Source organism: Lates calcarifer, linkage group LG10 (genome assembly GCF_001640805.2).
Source record: "Lates calcarifer isolate ASB-BC8 linkage group LG10, TLL_Latcal_v3, whole genome shotgun sequence".
In the NCBI taxonomy this organism is placed as follows: domain Eukaryota; kingdom Metazoa; phylum Chordata; class Actinopteri; family Centropomidae; genus Lates; species Lates calcarifer.
Window position 1 is genome coordinate 793,029 of NC_066842.1, and position 20,784 is coordinate 813,812.

Consider the following 20,784-nt stretch of genomic DNA (forward strand, 5'->3'; position numbering starts at 1 on the left):
AGGTAGCTAGCCAAAACCAGCTTTATTTTCTTTAGCTGGGCAATACAGGAATCAGGAAGATGTGGGCTCATCGTAAGAAGATGCTAACGTTAAGTAGATTAACTAGCTAATATTAGCACCCACTGGCATCAAACTATCCTTTAATAACTTTTCAGTGTCATTCTACCACTTTCCTTTAACGAGAAAGAGAAGAGAAAATGGCTGCAGTTGATAAATTACAATTTTCAAATTGTAATTTTGTTCAAATGTAACATTTGATGTTAGCCAGTTAACCTTGCTGATGTTAAAAGTAAAAGCAGGTAGCCATGATAAAAGGACAGACTACAGCAACACTAAGATGTGGGCTCATATCAAGAGACACCCGTAAAACCCGTAGCTTATATCAGGGGTACCTGCCTTTACCAGCGGGTGCTGACGTCAGCTAGCTAACGTAGCTAACATTAGCACCTGCTGGTGTCAAACTCTGTTTTTCTTATCAACTGAATTGAATTTAAACTTATCAACTGTGACCATGACCTCTTTTCTTTCTCATCACAAGGAAAGCAGTAGAATGACCCTGAATTGGTTTTTTGGACTCAAATAAGTTGAACCAGGAAACAGTATTTTCGTCAGTGGTGACGTCAGAATTAACAAGTGGATTGCCAACATTAAGAAACACGTCAGAAAGCAACGATCCTGTGGGAGCAGAGTATGTAAATGAGGTTCTAAACACAGCAAATCCCCAGAACTACAGATTCATGAGAGTCCTGGACTTTGAACCTGTGAGTGTTTGTCCATGAGTCGACCTCTGTCCTCTCCTCGTGTCGTCTCCTCTGACCTTCGCTCTCCTCGTGTCGTTGGACTCTGTAACAACAGCTTGTGTCGGAGACGCCACATAAATCACTTCAGAGCTTGTTTTTTCTCTCAGGCCCACAAATGACTTCATGCCTCGCTGTCTGTCATACATTTTCATAATGACTCCTTGATGCGTCGCTGGAATCACCACCGTTGTTGTTTTGGGCTCTTGGGGGCGTGGGGGGGACTCGCCATCTGTCGCCACATTTATTTCCCCTTCCTCTCAGTTGTGGCGGCGGAGCCCTGCCGAGGATTCCCCGCTGTCGGTTTGACACTCAGGCAGAGGGCTATTAACCCGGCCCTCGGCTTTATGTGATGCGGTTGCCATGGCGATGCGGGCGGTCTCTGAACCGTGGTGGTGTGTGTGTTGGGAGCGTGTGCACAGGTGTGTTGTGACAGATGCTTCAGGGCGGCGGTGGGGGGAGGAAACAGAGGTTTGTGCTGCCTGGTTGAGCTCTGCATGTCTGAGGCGATGTTTCCTCCTCGGCTGGTTTTCACCCCAAAACGAGTTTTATCAGCATCAACAGCAGCGACGACGATGAGGAGGAGGCAGAGGATGAGGAGGAGAAAGGATACAAGTGACTCTTTAATGCCTCCTGTCACACGTGAGCGCTCACAGACGCTCTCTGACTTTTACCCACAGCATCCAACGGACTCTGGGTTCGACTGTCGGCAGCTGTTGGAGACGATCCACTGCTTCCAGCTGGTGTGCTCATGTCCACCATCTTCACTGGGTCTATATTTATCTCTGGAGCCTGAAATCCACCCATGACTATAATATACATATATGCATTTTTTCTTCTTGTTTCCATCACTTCTCCTCTGAAGTTTGTGAAGCAGCAGAAGGAATGCTGCAGTTTTTCTTTTGCTAAAGTAAAGGTGGCTCATTAAAGCCAGTTGAAGGTGTTTCTCTTTGTAAACACACACGATTAAAAGTTGGTGGTGGTGGAAACAAACACCAATGTTAACTCTTGTTTTGCTTCTATTTCTATCATGCTAACTAGCTAGCCCCGGCCTGTCCCATCTTTACTACTGTACGATAGTGTTGAGTCTTCCTCGGTCTGAAATGAGAGGATGAAGATGTAGCACTGCTCAGACGCCATATTCTAACCTTGTGTCTTGTATGTATAACAATCGATGAAGTAAACAGCTGTTAGTGCTAAAGTTTTTTCGCTTTGTAGCGATACAAAAAGCTTACATGTACCAACTCTAAATACAAACCTAAGATATCTGTTAAAAGGTGAGCTGCAAATGTGTTTTCAATCTGCTGTGAAATGTAAAAAATATCAGTAATAAACAACGTAAACAACATTTGATGATGGTTTAGGTTTTTTGACACCTCAGTAAGTTAGCATGTTAGCACTTCCTGTTCCCTCGTCCCAGAGTCAGTGTGTTTCTGGTTAAATGTCTGAAATAAGGTCTGTGGTTTTAACACAAGCTCAAGACATTTTCAGGTTTTATTCTCCGACATAAAATGGGTCAGTAAATCCCCCACTCCTGATGTTTGAAGCTTTTACGTGTCTTAAAAAAGGCGGTTGCTAACGAGTGTCTAAATGAGACTACAGAGGTTGTCGGGGACGTTAACATGAAAACCCATCTACTAACTTCAGGGTTGGACTACAAAAATACAGACTGGATGAGAAAACTTATTTCTGTTATTTCCCCCTGGTGTTTGACATTTGATTTTTAAGACACCATCGATCTGCTCAGGAGCTCCGTCCAGCAGCTGTTGTTTTTCCTTTGACTTAAAGCTGAAAAGATTTGACTCTTCTTGATTTCCGGATCTGCAGGTTCTGGAAATCAAGTTAGCGCTAGCATGAGACTGGAGAGGAAACCACCAGTCAGGGTCCAGGTTCAGGTCTGAGTGTGGATCAGGTCTCTGAGCAGCTGCAGACAGAGATAACACCACACAGGATCAATAGTCTCCTACCAGCTCATAAATGCAGCTCGGGCCTAATGATGCGTTCAGGGTCGTCTGTCAAACTGTGACGAGGAGAGAGTCCTGGTGTTTCTCTGCTCTGTTGCTGATTGTGTTTAAAGACAGTTATCAGGAGGTAATGGTCGTCCAGCTGCTCACATGATGGAGCTCCAGCAGTCAGTTCACAACAGCCCTCTCAGTTTTTATAGTTTTATTTTCCTTGGGCACAAAGAGAACAAGTACTTTATTTGAAATAGGTTTTTAATAAAGATGTCTTTATTTCTAAATCCTCCTGATTTATAAGAATATTCCTTCATTTTGTCTCAATAAATTCAGAGCGTAAGACATGATTCTCAAAGCCTCAGATCCTTTTGTTTAACCAGAAACATCACTACTGGACTTCATTGACAAAAACAGAAATTTTACAGAGCAAAACACAGGAGCTGCTGGAATACCACTGCCTCCATCTGTTAGTGTGTCTGTGTTACTGTGTGACTTTCAGTGGTGGAAGAAGTAATCAGATACTTTACTGAAGTAAAAGTACCACACAGTAACACAGACACACTAACAGATGGAGGCAGTGGTATTCCAGTTCCGCAAAATAAAATTCTAGTTTTTGTCAATGGAGTCTGGTAGTGATAAAAGAGTTATTCTTATTGTTTAGCATTTATCAGCAGGACAGAAACATGTAATAAATTGTTCATAACACACTATAGTCTAGTTGTAGGCAGAGATAAGGATATATGACATCTGAAAACACAGGAATCAAATTTAACTTTTTCCATCCATCAGCTGGAGAGTAAAAACCTTCAGCGATGGCTGGTCATGTTCCAAAGTATCTGCCTGAGCAGACAAAACTATGAGCCGCAAACACGAGTCACCAGATTGATTCCAGTAAATGAAGCGAGCCGAGGCAAGCAGCTGTTGGTTTAATGAAGACCGATGGAAATGTAACTGCTGAGTTCAGTCCCTCAGACCATCAGATCATCAGGTTTTTCTACTTGTGCTGACGTGAAAAGTGGTTCCATCATCAAAATACTGGAGACGAGACAAAACAGTGGAGGTTTTGAAGGTGTAGCAGGAGACAGACTGAGGATGAACAAACAAAAATTTATATTTTTTATTGAGCAAAGAGATTCATTTGTATGGACCCTGGCAAGTGTCAGGTATTTAGTTTGTTTATTTGTTTGTTTGTGCACATTAATTATTCATGTGTGCCCTTACTGTCAGGTTATAGTAGCAGGAGGTGGTGTAGAATCAGCCACACTGTTAGCAGCAGCTGCATCTCACTGCTGAGGAGAATTCATTGATTCGGCTGCTGTCAGTTCACAGCTGTTCAGCCTCGTGTAGTTTAAAATAAACTGACAGTTGTCAGTCCATGAACAGTTCAGTCTAAATGAAATACTTCAATTTAATGAAGTTTATTGCTGAATTTGGATGGAGGTCAGTGTGTAAACTTGTGTTAAACAATGTTGTTTTTTTTTCCCTTAAACCGAAAAATCTTCACTCAGCGTCAACCTACAAACTTCTTCTGGTGTTTTCAGCTGTTTGTTTAGTTTTCTTTTTGCAAAACACTGGATCCATAATGTTGTCAGACACTCACCCCCTTGTTAAATCAAAAATACTGTTTGATGCCAGTGGGTGCTAATGTTATCCAGCTAACCTAGCTAACGTTATCCTTTAAAGACGATGTCCTGCTGTCTCTCTGAATCTCATCGACTTCTGTCATTTGCCGTCCTCTAACCGCTCTCCCCTCTGTTTCCTCCTCAGATGTACATCCAGACAGCCACACTCACCGTCTCCCTCAGCCTCAGCGCCTCCGTCTCTCTGGGCATGCTCTACATGCCGAAGGTCTACATCATCATCTTCCACCCGGAGCAGAACGTCCCCAAACGCAAACGCAGCTTCAAGGCCATCGTCACCGCCGCCACCATGACCAGCAAGCTGTCGCAGCTGGCGGCCGAGCGGCCCAACGGCGAGGTGAAGACAGAGTTGTGTGAGGGCATGGAGACCAATGGTGAGTGGAGGACGGGCTTATTATGATGCTTTAGGTGGAACCAGGTCTGTTGGGTTGACAGCTGACATTATGATTTTTAACATGAAACAGCTTTATTCAGTGTTTTATTGGTTTTAATCAGCTGGTCTGTTTGGAGGAGAATTCAGCTCCTGGTAAAAACCTACTGAACGGCACTGAGGGAATCCTAACTGACAGTAACGACAACAAAAGACGTAGTTTAAAGACATCGTGAAGTAGCATGGGATCATGGGAGTTGGTGTCTTCAACACCATTGTTACTGTTTTGATTGCGAGACTACTAGGAGTAGAAAGTTACATCCTGTGCGTTTAACAAACAACCTTTCCCATAAGCTGAATGTCACAGCTTGATACAAGAGGCGAGGCGTTGTGGTTTGTTCAGACATGTCTGTAAACAGAGATTACAAGTGTTGGTGAGTTTTATGAACATGGACAAAACCAAGTTAGGAAGATGCAAGTGCCCACGCTGCCGGACAACGACAAGAGACGTTGCTTTGTGTTGCCGAAGCTCATGTACAGGTCTTAAGTTCTAGAGCTGAAGGCATCTGGATTTTTTATAGGTTTATTGAACATGTTTCACCTTTCGTCTGAAAGGCTTCATCAGTTCTAAAGGCTGATTGGGAAGGCCCCGGTATTTAACCTTTGGTGTGGGTTGTTATATTAGAGGTGGTCCTGAGAGTCGTTGACCCACCATGAGTCATTAGGATCACATGGGTCGAGGTGTGAATGAGGGTTAAATCACCTTTTTCCTAAGAGTGTTGCTGGGTCTTAGGCAAAAAGTAGAAGTAGTGATGAGCAGACAGAAGACTTGTCTAATAAATACTGTTAATTATTGTCTGAACACAGTCAGAGGAAAAGTCTGTGGATACCTACTGTCTGCAGGTGAAGAGTCGGAGCAAAGACTCTCCTCAGTAATGAGGATTTAACAGGAAGTTGACTTTCAGACGTCACCTGAGACCAGATGTGATGAAGCCAAAGTGTTTACAGCTCAGAGTTACACTTCAAAGCTCGTTCTCACTCCGTCAGCAGAAAAGTGGGAGACGTCGGATTGTTTACTCATCAGAGATGTGCTGACAGAACCGATCTGCTTTATCTAACAAGCAGCAGCTCTCACATCACTTTTACTTTCTCAGCCTTACACGAGGCTGAACTTCCTCTTTCATCTCGCAGAGCGCTCGGTGTGAGGGAAGACGTCGCAAAGATTTAGTGATGAGAAAATACATGAGGTGGAAATGTTTCTGAGGTTTATTTGATCCACGATATCTCAACAACTGCTGGATGAATTACATTTACAGTTAGTGAGAATATTCATGAAACCTCAGAGGAAAAATCCAGATTCCTTGACGTGTCCTCTAGCACCACCACCAGAAACATCACTACATATCACTACCAGACTCTATTGACAAAAACAGGAATTTTATTATGTGGAACTGGAATACCTCTGCCTCCATCTGTTAGTGTGTTTGTGTGGTACTTTTACTTCAGTAAAGTATCTGATTACTTCTTCCACCGCTGAAAGTCACACAGTAACACAGACTAACAGATGGAGGCAGTGGTATTCCAGCAGCTCTTCTGTTCTGCTTGTTAAAATTCTTGTTGTTGTCAGTGCAGTCTGGTACTGATAGAATGGCCCGTGTTCAAGTTATCACTTAATTCACCCTAGTTAGAATTTATTAGCAGTACAGAAACATTTGATATTTTGTTTATAGCACACTATAGTCTCGTTGCAGGCTCATATAAGGACAGTTTTAATGTGAAAAATCTGAATGACGTCATTTATATTGGAAAATAAGACTCATACCAGAGTTATCCTTTAACCTGAGGGAAGTGAGAGTCTGTCAGTTTACCAACCTGCTGTTTTCATTTCTCTCCTCAGTCCCACCAACAAAAACCACCTACGTCAGCTACACCAACCACGCCATGTGAAGAAACGACGCCTTCAACACGAGGACGTCCTTAACGAGGAGATTTCTGTCAGACACAGAGAACACAAGGTGCTCTGAAGAATCTGAAGGAAGAGAACGAACTGAACGAACACATCTGTGGTGTCTTTATGTTTACAGACTGCAGGGGGACGGGCCTGAATGGCGTCAAAAAACTGAACGAATCACAACTAAAAAAACATCTGAGAGACCGCGAGGAAGCAGGAGGATGGTAACCTGAAAAACTAAAAAAAAAATAAAAATGTAAACAAGTCTTTAAAAAAGAAATACAAAAAAGAAATTGTGGAGACCAACCATATTTGTTGTTATTCTAATTGTACGTAAGAAAAAAAAAAAAACTTGTGGTTGTGAAAATTTCTGATTCTTGTCTCATGTCGTCCGTCCGTCGACCTGCATTATGAGATGAGTTTGTCGCTGTTTTCGGCTAAATGAACGGTAGCTTTTGGTTGTGAAATGTCTAAATGCCATGGTTGAATTGAAGCATGCCCGTTTTTATACAAATGATCTATTTATAATAAAGGAATGTTTCACAGGTTGGCGTCATGTTTGGGTTTCAGTGGAACCAGATAAAATGTACATAACTGTTGTTTTTTGTTCTGGGTGGTGGGGTTTGGTGATTTTTTTTCCAGTCAGACTCTGGTCGTCCTCTCCTCAGTGGAAACTGTTTGTGCTCCAGAGACACCACTGATTCTTCAGTGTGAGACACCAGGTATTTATGTTTCAAACTGAGGCACATAAACTAGCACTGTTGTCTAAAAGACAGTTAATTAAATGCAAAACTAAATGTTCATTGTTTTTATAGAAAGTCACTATGAAAGGCAACAACACAGCCTCTGGATTCATAGACAAATTAATTTGGAACAGCACAAACAGTGCAACACAAACAGTCTGAAAGTATAAAATACTCACAAATATTAAACATACCAAAAAAATGGCATATTTATCTAACATTGGTAGCATGCTAACTGTGTAGCCTAACTTTTTAAAGATTATAAGTTATATGAAAAGTGGTTCATACAACTTTTAACAACATATTTCACAGAAAGTACACACCTAGCAGGTCAACCTGGACGACAAAACGAAAGGAAACTAACTAACATTCGCTAACATTCAGTGTTCTCTGTTCCCTCACAGGTCAGAGCTGTCGACAGGTTGTTATTGTTCAGCAACGTTCATCACATTTAAACTCGAAAATTTGAATTAAACTGAATTTCACTGTTTTGTGTCCAGGTGTGAAGGTGGGGGGCGTTAAAATAAATTCACTCTGGAGGAAATGAACCAAATGAAGTAAACCTCTGATAGATTCTCTGTCCTCAAACTTCACTGGAGCTGCTGGACGTCATCCTCATACGTTCAAGATGAGGGAGGGATATGATAAGAGACATGAGCTGTTTATTTAGAGAGGAAAGGGAAAAAACTAAATACTATAGTATACATCCCAACATGGTAAAATCTGCAGAGCAGGAAGTGAAGAGTAACTCCATCTGCGCTGGATTCGACCTTTAACATCATACAGACCTGAGTCTGGCAGGAAACTCAGCACAGTGTGCGCCTCATTACAGACTTTAAAAAAAAAAAAAACAGTCGAAGTGATCAATATGTGCAGTGGAACAGGAGAGGCCGGATCAATACGAGCTGCCAGAGAGAACTCCTCATGCATGTAATGAATATTTCTGCATCTCCTGGCAGAGAAGAAGAAGAGGAGGAGGACAGGTAGAGTCTGAGTGATGAAGCCTGCAGGCGTCCTGCTCGTATTTCCCCCGACGCTGCTCTCATTTCTCGCATCTGCAGCCAACTGAAAGAAAAGAGGCTTCGTCTCTACACTGAAATGAATCCTGGAGATGAAACAGCTCATCTGAATTTCTCCACAGGTTTTGATTTGGGATTTTTCTGATTGATCAGGTGTTTGCTGTCCTTAGGCTCAGCTGTTTAACAGCCTTCAGGTAAGAGTTTGGAGTTCCTGCTTTGGGACGTCTGCACGCAGTGTAGTCTGAGAGGAACTCCAGTTACATTAAATGTTTATCTACTAATCTTACAACTGTAACATACGCCATTTCTATTCCAGTTCTGCTCAGTAAAATTCTTGCTTTTGTCAGTGTAGTCTGGTAGTGATATGTTCCTTCAATCTACTCATCTAACTCTCAATGTCGAACTATTCCTTTTAACTACTCAAACTCTCCTCCAATACCCTGTAGAAGAATACATGTTTCAAACAGAGGAATCGATGTGTTGATCTGATTATTTCTGTTCACATTTCAGATGAAGCAGCAGCTGATTAATATTGACATAGTCGTCCCAAAGCAACCCATTAACTGCAGCACGTCTGTCCTACTTCTGTCTGGTAACGTGGTGATACAACTGCTGCTTTTAAACACTCACTGTTCCTCTGCATAATCCTCATTCTCCTCCATTTTACATTTTACTAACCTGTGGTCGACTTACAGCGGACATGTTTTCTATTAAATGTGTTGGCAGCTCCTGTTGTGGGAGAATGTTTTATTAAAACACAAGACGAGGGGCTTGAACCTGATCAAAACAAACCTTCAGCTGCTCAATATGTCTTTAAAAACAGGTTCAGAGGTTGTTCAGTGAAATGGTACTAATGTGGTGGTGACCTCTGACCCCTGGAGTTCAGAGACACAAAAGGGCAATTAAATCTCTAAATGGAAATTACAGATGGACGACTGAGAGCGAAAATGAAAAGGACACATCAATAACACACAGTGTTTTATTACTGAACCTCAAAACATGTCGCAATGAAAGACTCTCTGCTGGAAACATTCTGCATGTCTTCTTCCCAGCGTACTGATGAAATGTAGAAACAAATCCTCATTTTTGAAAAGGAACAGCTGTTAACCTTGTGACTTAAATCACTCTGCAATGCCAGGCATCAGTGCACCTGGTTCCTCACCCTTGCCTGCCACTTGGCCAGCAAGGCACTTCACCCCAAGCCCATCCCCATGGGCGCAGGGCCCACATGGCACCATGTAGTTTTTTGATGCTGAGCCCGACCAAGCCTCAAGGTTCAAAGCCCAGCCACCGGACCTTTGCCTGCATTCTTCCTGGCCAGGTCTGGCTTCAGGAAGGGGACCCGGCTTCCCTAATCAGGACAAGGTACTAAAGCTTAAAACTGTCTGTGTCATTAAGGTTGATGAATCAGTGAATTAGTCTGGTCCCTCCCCTGGGATTTGCCTTGGCTGACCCTACCAGAGGCTATTGCCCCAGGACACACTGGAACACGCAAACCCATCCGCCACATTACTGTGGCAATTCTTGGAATGTGAAGCGATCAGGATGAGAGTCAGCACCTCCAAGTCTGAGGACATGGTTCTCTGCCAGAAATTGATGGATTTCCAAGTGGGAGGAGAGTTGCTGCCCCAACCTCAGGGTCTTGTCCACAAGTGAGGGTAGGGTGAAGCGATTTACCAGACGATCTACGTTCCAACCCTAACCTGTGGTCATGAACTTTGGGTAGTGACCAAAAGAACAAAATCACAGATACAAGCAGCTGAAATGAGTTTCCTCTGTTGGGTGTCTGGGTGAGGAGCTCAAAGTATAGTCACTGCTGCTTCACGTCAAAAGGAAGCGGTTTAGGTGGTTTGGGCTTCTGATCAGGATCCTCCTGGGCACCTTCCTTTGGAGGTTTTCCTGGCACATCTAATTGGTTGGAGAACCCAGGGTAGACCCAGAATTCGCTGGAGAAATTATATCTCATCTGGCCTGGGAACACTTCAGGATCCTCTAAGAGGAGCTGCTGGGGAGAGGAACATCTAGACCTCTACCCTGCTTAGCCTGCTGCCACCATGACCCAATCTTGGATAAGCAGGAAAAAATGGATGGACTTAAATCAGTCTTGCACTCATTGTATCATGTGCTCGGATTCCCACATCAAAAATAAAACCTTACTACCTTTATTTAATCACCACTTTCCACCTGGAAAGCTTTTGCAGAATTAGTATGTGGTAGTTGGACCATGCTGGTCAAGTTACAACTGCTAGCATAATTATTTTGTCTTTTGTTGCCCACAATATTCCAAAAACATACCAATTCATTACTGCAGATAATGACCGAATCGCCCACAGAAAAGTACGACCTCTCCAGATATCCAGATTATGATTACCATCCTGTGACCCATGACAAATCCACCCAGTTACAATAATCAGTAATAATCAGCAGTAATTCTGTCCACAGTCAGAGTTGGGCTCGGTCCGAGGGAGAACCGTCTGAACCTGAGATACGACAGACTGGCCTGAATCTGTTCCCACAGTGGAAAAATCAGCCGAGCAGGTTGGCAGAACACACTGGTTGTATTTATGAAGCTGCTGCCAGGAAGTAATCAGCTCTGGGGTGGACACTGCCAAAATAATCAACAAAAGGAAAATTAAATTCAGCCCACTGAGGTGTCCAATATAAGAGTTTAAATAAAAAGACAGAGCACTCACCTACATTACAGTTCTAAAGAGGAGAAAACAAGACTGAAATAACTCAGTTTGACTGACATTATTATTATTTTTGGATGGATTCTGTATCACTGCCATTTTATGTGACATTTGAATGCTGTACTGTAATTATTGTCCTGTATAAATGCATTAAGACCAGTGAGGACACTGAGTTCATGTCCTCTGTACTGTTTCTGGATTTGAATGACCTGAGGAGGAGGTTATGTTTTATAACTCCATGTGATGGATTTTCAAGGCTGATTGTGATGTTTTTTTAGGACCAAGGACAAAATATTACCACTAAAAAGTGAACCTATGTAACTCTATACTTACTTTTAACTCTAACATTTGTTATTTTGTATTGTTCTTTCATCTTAAAACTAGGGATTATTGCTAATTAATGTTTCCAGTTGATGTTAAGATGTATCAGATTTATTGAAATGTTTTGTGCATTATTAAATAGAAAATTGTCTTTAATATTGTAAAAATAAAAATCAGTGCATAAAATCTGAACTCTTTTATTTGTGACTCTGACAAATTGAACATGAGTCCTATATAATGCGTAATAGCCCAGATAATGAACATGCTACTGTAATGTAAGTGTAAGGGTCTGAAATCTACTTTTATACTTGATGTATTGAACTGTCCCAGGTTAACAGTCTGGACAGTACCGCGAGTAACCACCAGAGTATCCAGTTCTGATGATACGTCCATGATCCAGACCTTATCGGTTTCCTCCCTTCCCCGATGTATTTTAACACCAATCAGAGGCGGTTGCTGGGCGGAACAGGATCAGCTGACCAACTGCATCATCGGCCTTATGGGAGGAGCGTAAAGAGGCGGAGAAACGAAGCCGGAAATCAGATTTAAACCAACGTTTGGGCCGTTGGCTCGTGTTGTCAGTACTGTGAGAAAACTGAATCACGGATGAAGCCCGGATATTAAAACAAACTGTGGAGCTGCTTTTTTGTCGAACACGAGTGAAGCTGGACGCTGAACACACCTGCAGCGCGAAGGTAAGGCTAGCTAGCGGCTAGCGTTAGCATTTGCAGTAGCGGCGAGCGTTAGCATTAGCCTTCTCTTGTAATGGCATATTTTGTCCTTATGTCCATTTTCAGTCGTTTTTATCTCGTGGGTCAGAGTGTGTTTGTGTTTCTGTGACATGAGTCGTGGACCCCAACGTGGTGAAAATACAACGAGGTCTTGATAGTCTGTTTAAATCCCAGTTTTGTTTGTTTACCGCCACTTGACCGACATTTTGCATCTCTCTGTAACTTTGTGTTCCATCCTGGCCATTTTAACTCAGTTTATATCGGTCTGTCATGTCGGTGTCATAGTTTTGTGTCTATTTGTGATCGTTTCGTATTGTAATTGCGTCTGTCTGGCTGCTTTACACCAGGATGTTAGCGTTAGAATCAGTCTTATCTTTCAGAGATGTCTTTGAGGAGTTTTCCTTTTTGTCGTTTTTATTTGCGTGGGTTAAAGTGTGTTTGTGTTTCTGCGACTAAAGCGCCCCTGACACGAGCTGTGGAGGGTGGTAACTGTTGAGTCTGTTAATTGTGTTAATTTGAACTGATCTTTATATATATATGTGTATATATATACACACACACACACACATATATATCTTTACATTTTTTTAATGACTGGTTCCACTCTTACTTACTGTTAAAATGTTCACATAAGAGCTGCTGTTAAAACCTTTTGTAAATATGTTTTTTAGTCATTAAACAAAAACAACAGAAATCAAAGACAATTATTTGTTAATTATTGTGCACTTCACAGTAACATACGTGACTGCTTCAGTGATTAGTTGATAGACATTAAAAATCATTTGACTTTATATCAAATATTTTTGTTGTTGGTTCTTCAGGAGGTGATGACAGTCAACTGTTGATTTTCTGAAACCGCCTCTAAAGTTTTGTGAAATGTTGTGGTTCAGCTGCTGTAATGTTGAATGTTTGCCAGATTTTTCATAGTTTAACTGTTGATGAGGAATAGGTAGTAGTGTATTGATCATTTTCCTTTTTATTTTTCTCTTTGATTTCCTCCAGGTGTCACCACTTCGTCCACAACATGGTCCATGATCGCAGAGACATGGTCCATGATCACAGAGACATGGTCCATGATCGGAGAGACATTGTTGAGGATGAGGGAGACATCGTCCACAATCAGAGACATTGTCCACGATCGCAGAGACCTTGTCAAAGATGAGAGAGACGTTGTCCATGATCAGAGACATTGTCCCATGCTTCGCAGAGCTCTGCGCAAGAATCGGTAGTGACACTGTGGTTCCTCGATTCGACGGCATGACCGCGATCAGGAGACATTGTTAATGATCACAGAGAAACAGTCTATCATCTTAGGGACATTGTCCACGATCACAAAGACATTGTCCATGATCACAGAGACTTTGTCCATAATCTCAGAGACATTGTCCGCGATCTCAGAGACGTAGTCCACGATCACAGAGAGCCATCGTACAACGAAGAAGGTCTTTGAGTCCAGGACAGAGTCCTCCAGGTAATTCACAGATTTACATCAACTGTCCAACAGAGAGCACTGACATTAAACTGTTTATGTTTAGTGTTCAATATATCAGTAAAGTTTAACAGTAGAGGTAATCAGCTATACAAAAATAACGTATAAGTAATCTGAATAGAAGTAATGTAAAAGTAATTGGCAATATCAGAAGTAGTATGAAATAAATCACAATAGTAAGACATCAAAAACTGTCAAAAAAAAGGTCATAATGTAGTAAGACATTAAAAATGTCATAGTATAATAAGACATGACAATGTCTTAGTATAATAAGGTATAATCATGTTTTGATAAATACTCTGGTTCAGCTGTAATGGTGAATATTTGCCAGATTTTTCATAGTTTAACTGTTGATGAGGAATAGGTAGTAGTATATTGATCATTTTCCTTTTTATGTTTCTCTTTGATTTCCTCCAGGTGTCACCACTTCGTCCACAACATGGTCCATGATCGGAGAGACGTAGTCCATGATCACAGAGAGCCATCGTACAACGAAGAAGGTCTTTGAGTCCAGGACAGAGTCCTCCAGGTAATTCACAGATTTACATCAACTGTCCAACAGAGAGCACTGACATTAAACTGTTTATGTTTAGTGTTCAATATATCAGAAAAGTTTAACAGTAGAGGTAATCAGCTATATAAAAATAATGTATAAGTAACCTGAATAGAAATAATGTAAAAGTAATTGGCAATATCAGAAGTAGTATGAAATAATTCACAATAGTAAGACATCACAAACTGTCAAAAAAAAGTCATAATGTAGTAAGACATTAAAAATGTCATAGTATAATAAGACATGACAATGTCTTAGTATAATAAGGCATAAACATGTTTTGATAAATACTCTGGTTCAGCTGTAATGTTGAATATTTGCCTGATTTTTCATCGTTTTAACTGTTGATGAGGAATAGGTAGTAGTATATTGATCATTTTCCTTTGTATGTTTCTCTTTGATTTCCTCCAGGTGTCACCACTTCCTCCACAACATCGTCCACGATCGCAGAGACATGGTCCATGATCGGAGAGACATTGTTGAGGATGAGGGAGACATCGTCCTCGATCAGAGACATTGTCCATGACTCGTGGTGACTCGGTCCCCGATAAGTCGGCATTGCTGGCGTTCAGAGAGACATTATCGATGATCGCAGAGACTTTGTCCATAATCTCAGAGACATTGTCCGCGATCGCAGAGACGTCATCTATGATCGCAGAGACATGGTCCATGATCGGAGAGACATTGTTGAGGATGAGGGAGACATCGTCCACGATCAGAGACATTGTCCACAATCGCAGAGACCTTGTCAAAGATGAGAGAGACGTTGCCCATGCTCAAGACATTGTCCCATGCTTCGCAGAGCTCTGCGCAAGAATCGGTAGTGACATTGTGGTTCCTCGATTCGACGGCATGACCGCGATCAGGAGACATTGTTAATGATCACAGAGAAACAGTCTATCATCTTAGGGACATTGTCCACGATCACAAAGACATTGTCCATGATCACAGAGACTTTGTCCATAATCTCAGAGACATTGTCCACGATCACAGAGACGTAGTCCATGATCACAGAGAGCCATCGTACAACGAAGAAGTTCCTTGAGATCAGGACAGAGGCCTGCAAATAACCTGCAATATAAAAACAATGGATAAATAAGTTGTATTAATAGAAATAATATAAATGTAATTGACAATATCAGAAATTAGATGTAATAGTCAAAGTAATTATTAATTAGATGTATTTTGCAATAGCAAACGTCTGTAAATTCAGTCGTAATGGGTGATAAGAAATTTTAAAAATAATGGTTAATATTAGAGGTAACAATAAAAGTTATCTGTAATATAAATGCAGAAGTAGTCGTAATCCAAAAAAGAAGTAAAAATGTATTAAGAAATAAAATATGTCCTAGTATAGTTAGGCATAAAAAAAACATAGTATAGCGTCAAAAACAGTAACAAAAATTAAAAAAAAGTCATAATATAATAAGGCATTGAAAACCATCAAAGAATGTTATAGCATGGTCTGGCATCAAAAAAAGTTGCAAACTGTCATAGTATAGTTGGGCGTCAAAAATTGACAATATCAATATAGTAAGGTGCCAAAAAATGTTCAAAAATGTCAGTACTGAAAAACTAAAAAAAAAGTCAAAAACTCAAATGTCATAAGGCATCAAAAAATGTTATAGTAAGGCATCAAAAAAGGGTGTCCAAAAAAACCCCATCAAAAAATATAGTATCGTATGGCGTCCAAAGTGGTCAAAATATGTCATTGTATAGTATGGTGTCAAAAACCATCAAAAAATGTCATAGTATAGTATACCGTCAAAACATGTAGAAAAATGTCAGTACAGTAAGTCCTCAAAAATCGTCAAAAAATGTTGAGAAATGTCATAGTATACTGTGTGGTCAATGTCAGAAAATGTCATATTGTCTCTCAAATGTGTGAGGTTAATATTACATTTAACAAGAAAAGGATACCTTCTATGTAATAATAGAGGCATTAGAGGGATAATTCTTTAATTATATTTGTAATAAAGTTGCACAACTTGAAGCTTTGGACAGTTTCTGTCATGTTCTGTCTCTACAGGAGGAGAAGACCACATCACCTGAAGAGGACAACAAACGTAGTTAAATAAGGAGTTCAGTCTTTATGTGATAAATCAAATTATTCAGACCTCAGATCAGTTACTGAGGATATATACTTTAATGTCAGTGCTCTCTGTTGGACAGTTGATGTAAAGTGGTTTGTGAATTACCTGGAGGACTCTGTCCTGGTCTCAAAGAACTTCTTCATTGTACGAAGACTCTGCGATCGCGGACAATGTCTCTGAGATTATGGACAAAGTCTCTGCGATCATCGACAATGTCTGAACGCCGGCAATGCCGACTTATTGGGGACCGAGTCACCACGAGTCATGGACAATGTCTCTGATCGAGGACGATGTCTCCCTCATCCTCAACAATGTCTCTCCGATCATGGACCATGTCCCTGCGATCATGGACCATGTTGTGGAGGAAGTAGTGACACCTGGAGGAAATCAAAGAGAAACATACAAAGGAAAATGATCAATATACTACTACCTATTCCTCATCAACAGTTTAACTATGAAAACACAGAGAAATATTCAACATTATATCACATCTTCAAGAATCAATAACAATGAATGTTTCGGCAAAATTTACTGAAATGATCTCAAATCTTAAATTTCTATATTAATTGTCTGTCAACTCATCACGGGAGGAATCATGTATATTACTGTGAACTGCGAAGTAAAAACGTTCACTTAATTAAATTTTTAAAAGCAGGGTTTTAATTACACCTCAAGCCACAGGCAGAAAATTAACTGACGACTATTATAAGTTTTTAGAAATTATTATATAACTAATTTCTGACAATTTCTAGACATGATTAATCAGTCATTATTATAATCAATATTAAACTCATTAAACACCAAGGGTTTAAACAATAACACAGTTATTAACATTAATAATTCAGCTCATCAATGTTTTTCAGACTGAGTAAATCTCTAGGACACACACCTGTTTGGTTTGTCAGGTGAGAGCAGGTGTTTCTGTCCAGGCTGCAGCAGCTCAACCAGTAAACCTGGAAAACACAAGTACAGCAGCTGAAAAACAAAGACCGTCAATCACACTTTGAGTTTTGGATTGAATAAATTCATTCTCTTACTAGAATATGACTTTATTCATCTCAAAGAGAAAAGCTATTTTTAGAGCAGGTTTTACAATAATTTCTAACAGTAAACTGTAGCTCAGACACAGTGACCTACTCTCTCAGAGTTAAACTGTAGTTTTCAAGCTTGTATTTAACACAAAACTGAGCTCAATAAAGTCTCATGTCACCACAAACAAATCTCTAATCAATAATATACACAAGAGGGGATCAATAGACGACTATGGACAGATCACTGGCACAAAGCTACAAAGACACACAAAACGACAAAAAGGCGAAAAGCTGAGCCGCAAAATTATCACAATGAGACACTTAACTGCCACACTGAAACACAAAATGGAAACAAAGAAACTTTAAATGACCTGGAACAAACACAAAACTACAAAGACACAAAACAACAAAGAAACAATACAATGCAATACCACAATAAAGAGACACAACGTGATCACATGACATGATAATCCGCCATAAACTGACTTAAACTGACCAAGATGGAGCTCAACATTACAAAGAATCAGTAAAATGTCTGCAGAGTAAAGAGAAGCTAACGGAGCTGTAAACAGTTAGCAGCCTCCACAGCTCACACAGCTAAAAACAACAACAACCCAAGAACATCATGTAAAGATAAACAGCCAAGTAGAGACGCAAAATGATATGAGACCACAAACAACAAGCCACAAACCGGTGATAAAGACATGATAAACCGCCAAATGACCAGGATGGAACACAAAGTAACAAAGATGTAAAATGTTGGTGAAGTGAGAACAAACAGGGACTCACAGAGCTGAACAGCTCCGTGTGTTATCATCCGTTCACGTTAAGGGTCCGCAACTCATGTCACACTCTGACCCACGCGATATAAACGAATGAAAGAATGGAAGTGAACAGTATTATTACACATTAATGCTAACGTTCGCTGCTAATGCTAACGCTCTCCGGTAACGACGTTTTCTCACAGCACTGACAAACAGAGGAAACGGTTCAAACTTGGTTTAAAGCTGTTTTCCGACTTCCGTTTCTCCGCCTCTCTGAGCTCCTCCCAGAAAGGTCATGGCCAATAACGAGACACGCCACCGTCAATGACGACATACGTCAGCTAACATTAACGCTGATTGGCCGACCCATTCTGGTCCGCCTGGCAACCGCCTCTGATTGGTCTTAAAATACATCCACTGTAAAGACAGAGAGAAGCCAGCTCCATCCTGATCTTCTACATGAGGAGGATTTACCACACTGAGACAGTTTAAGGCTTGAATGAATAAATACATGTGAACAGATGACAGGTTTAATGACCTGAAGTCACCATAGACTGTACATAAGAAGATAAAACACTGCACAGATCACATTAACTGTCACATATCAGGAAAATGACTTATGAATTTAAAACATCCTGAAGAAAACTGATGGGAGTTATGAAAAATCACCCACAGTGTCCAATCAGTGAATCCTTACAAGGCTAATAATGAATTTAAAAAGTATGTTTGAGAACAAAGGCTGACGAGTGACTGATAAAATCAACACTAGCTGAGCAAGCTGAACCGCCGCCATTTTGGGAAAGATGTCGGTCACATTCTTGACCTGTACTTCCTGTTTTCCTCTTTGTTTTCTCCGTCTTCTGTATTCAAGCTGTAGCATCAACATAAAAATGCACTGGACCACTGTTCGGTTTGTATGTAACCAAGGACATAAAAAACTAATCTGTTAATCTGACGGTTAAAAAAATGATATACTTGAAAAAAATTATTTTATTTTTTTTCTCAACCTTCACTTTTTTCCCTCCATGATTCTTCTGTGGCTCTGTAGGTTTGTCCATTCTGGGTTCTCCATGGAAGAGGACCTGCTCCCTATGTAGATGTAAACGACTCATTCTAAGTGAATGAAACACAACAATTATTAACGTTAGATGTTTATACACAAATAAAAACATACTTATGTATTTTATATTCCATTTCAGCCAATAGAGCCCTGTACATGTTAGATAATAACTCTTTATTATGAGTACATTCTGAGGAAACTGCAAAAAGTTAATTAATACTAATATTACTTTTGAGTTTTCTACCACCCTGCTGCATCTTTAACATAACTTATCTCACAGACTCAGTTCACAGAGGAAGGAGTCTGCAGCTCAGCGAGTCTCTCTCTGACTGATAACAGTGACTCCAGCAACTTCAGCTTCCTCCTCTCTGCATCTTATCTCCAGTAAACCAGTCTGACACCGGCAGGAAATCCTGCACCATCAGCTTAATTGGCTCTTTGACAGACACACTGTAGGTTTTTCTCATTACTAAGCACTTTCATCCAGCTGCTGTAGGTGGCCCCGGGGCCAATTACTCTCTGAGAGTTTACATTGTTTTAACGAATCTGCACGTTGTTTCCAGAGACGAGGAGGATGTGAGGGACCGCAGATCAGCTCAGTCGTCATAAAACACCAAAGAAAAGCTTATTAGCTTTACATTGAAACGACAAAATGTTGGAAACAGTCACGTTTTATGTAATTAATGTCGTCTGGAAGCAGAGAAACGAGCGCTGTTTCCACATCAATCTGCCCTTCACTGCGTCTGTGATCAGGTTTGTTCAGTTTAATTTCACTGGTCTTTACTGAGGACACCAGGCCGATTATTTTTATCTTTATCAGGCAACTCAGACTTTAAAATATCAACACAGCTGCTGTCAGGAACCTGTACTAACACACAGAGGTTCAACAAGGTGCTGGAAGCAGCCGTCAGAGCATGGGTTCACTGTGGACCTGGTCGGCAACAATCCTCAGGTCGGCTGTGGTGTTTAATTGGGGCTCAGTTGGTTCCGAGGAGCCTAAAAGTGTGACGAGGAAATATCTCGCACACCATCACACCAGCAGCAGCCTGAACCACTGGTACAAGGCAGGATTCATCCATGATTTCATGTTGTTTACACCAGATTCTGACCCAAAAACCCAGACTCGTCAGACCAGACAATGTTTTTCCAGTTTTAATAAGTCTGTGTGAATTGAAGTCTTAGTTTCCTGTTTTTTCCTGTTTCTTCTGCAGACCTTGGTTGTAAACAGAGATTATCTGAGTAACTGTTGCTTCCTATCAGCTCGAAGCAGTCTGACCTCTGGCCTCTGACGTTCACCCAGAGAACTGCTGCCCACTGGATATTTTCTCTGTTTCTTTCTCTGTAAACCATTCAAAGACACTTAAATCACCTTTCTTCCTTGTTCTGATGCTCAGATTGAACTTCACCAGGGCTACAGGACTAAGGGGTGCTTGGTCTACAACAATGTTTAGGTGTCAAAGTAACATCCAGATGAATGAAGGAACTAAAAACAGCAGAATATTCTTTTAAATTCACCTCAGATAAGTGTCGTCATTAATAATCAATAGGTATTGTGAGACGAGTGCAGCTGCTGC

At 40.8% G+C, this 20,784-nt stretch overlaps 1 protein-coding gene across 1 annotated transcript in view; it reads left to right on the forward strand.

Moving 5' to 3' along the window:
- Positions 1–7,262, forward strand: part of grm8b (glutamate receptor, metabotropic 8b) — an 84,947-nt gene extending 77,685 nt beyond the window's left edge. The window contains exons 10-11 of the mRNA XM_051073093.1: positions 4,523–4,769; positions 6,663–7,262. Coding sequence (XP_050929050.1) covers positions 4,523–4,769; positions 6,663–6,712 — 297 coding nt within the window. The 3' untranslated portion in view covers positions 6,713–7,262. The remainder of the gene's footprint in view (positions 1–4,522; positions 4,770–6,662) is intronic.
- Positions 7,263–20,784: the final 13,522 nt, after the last annotated feature.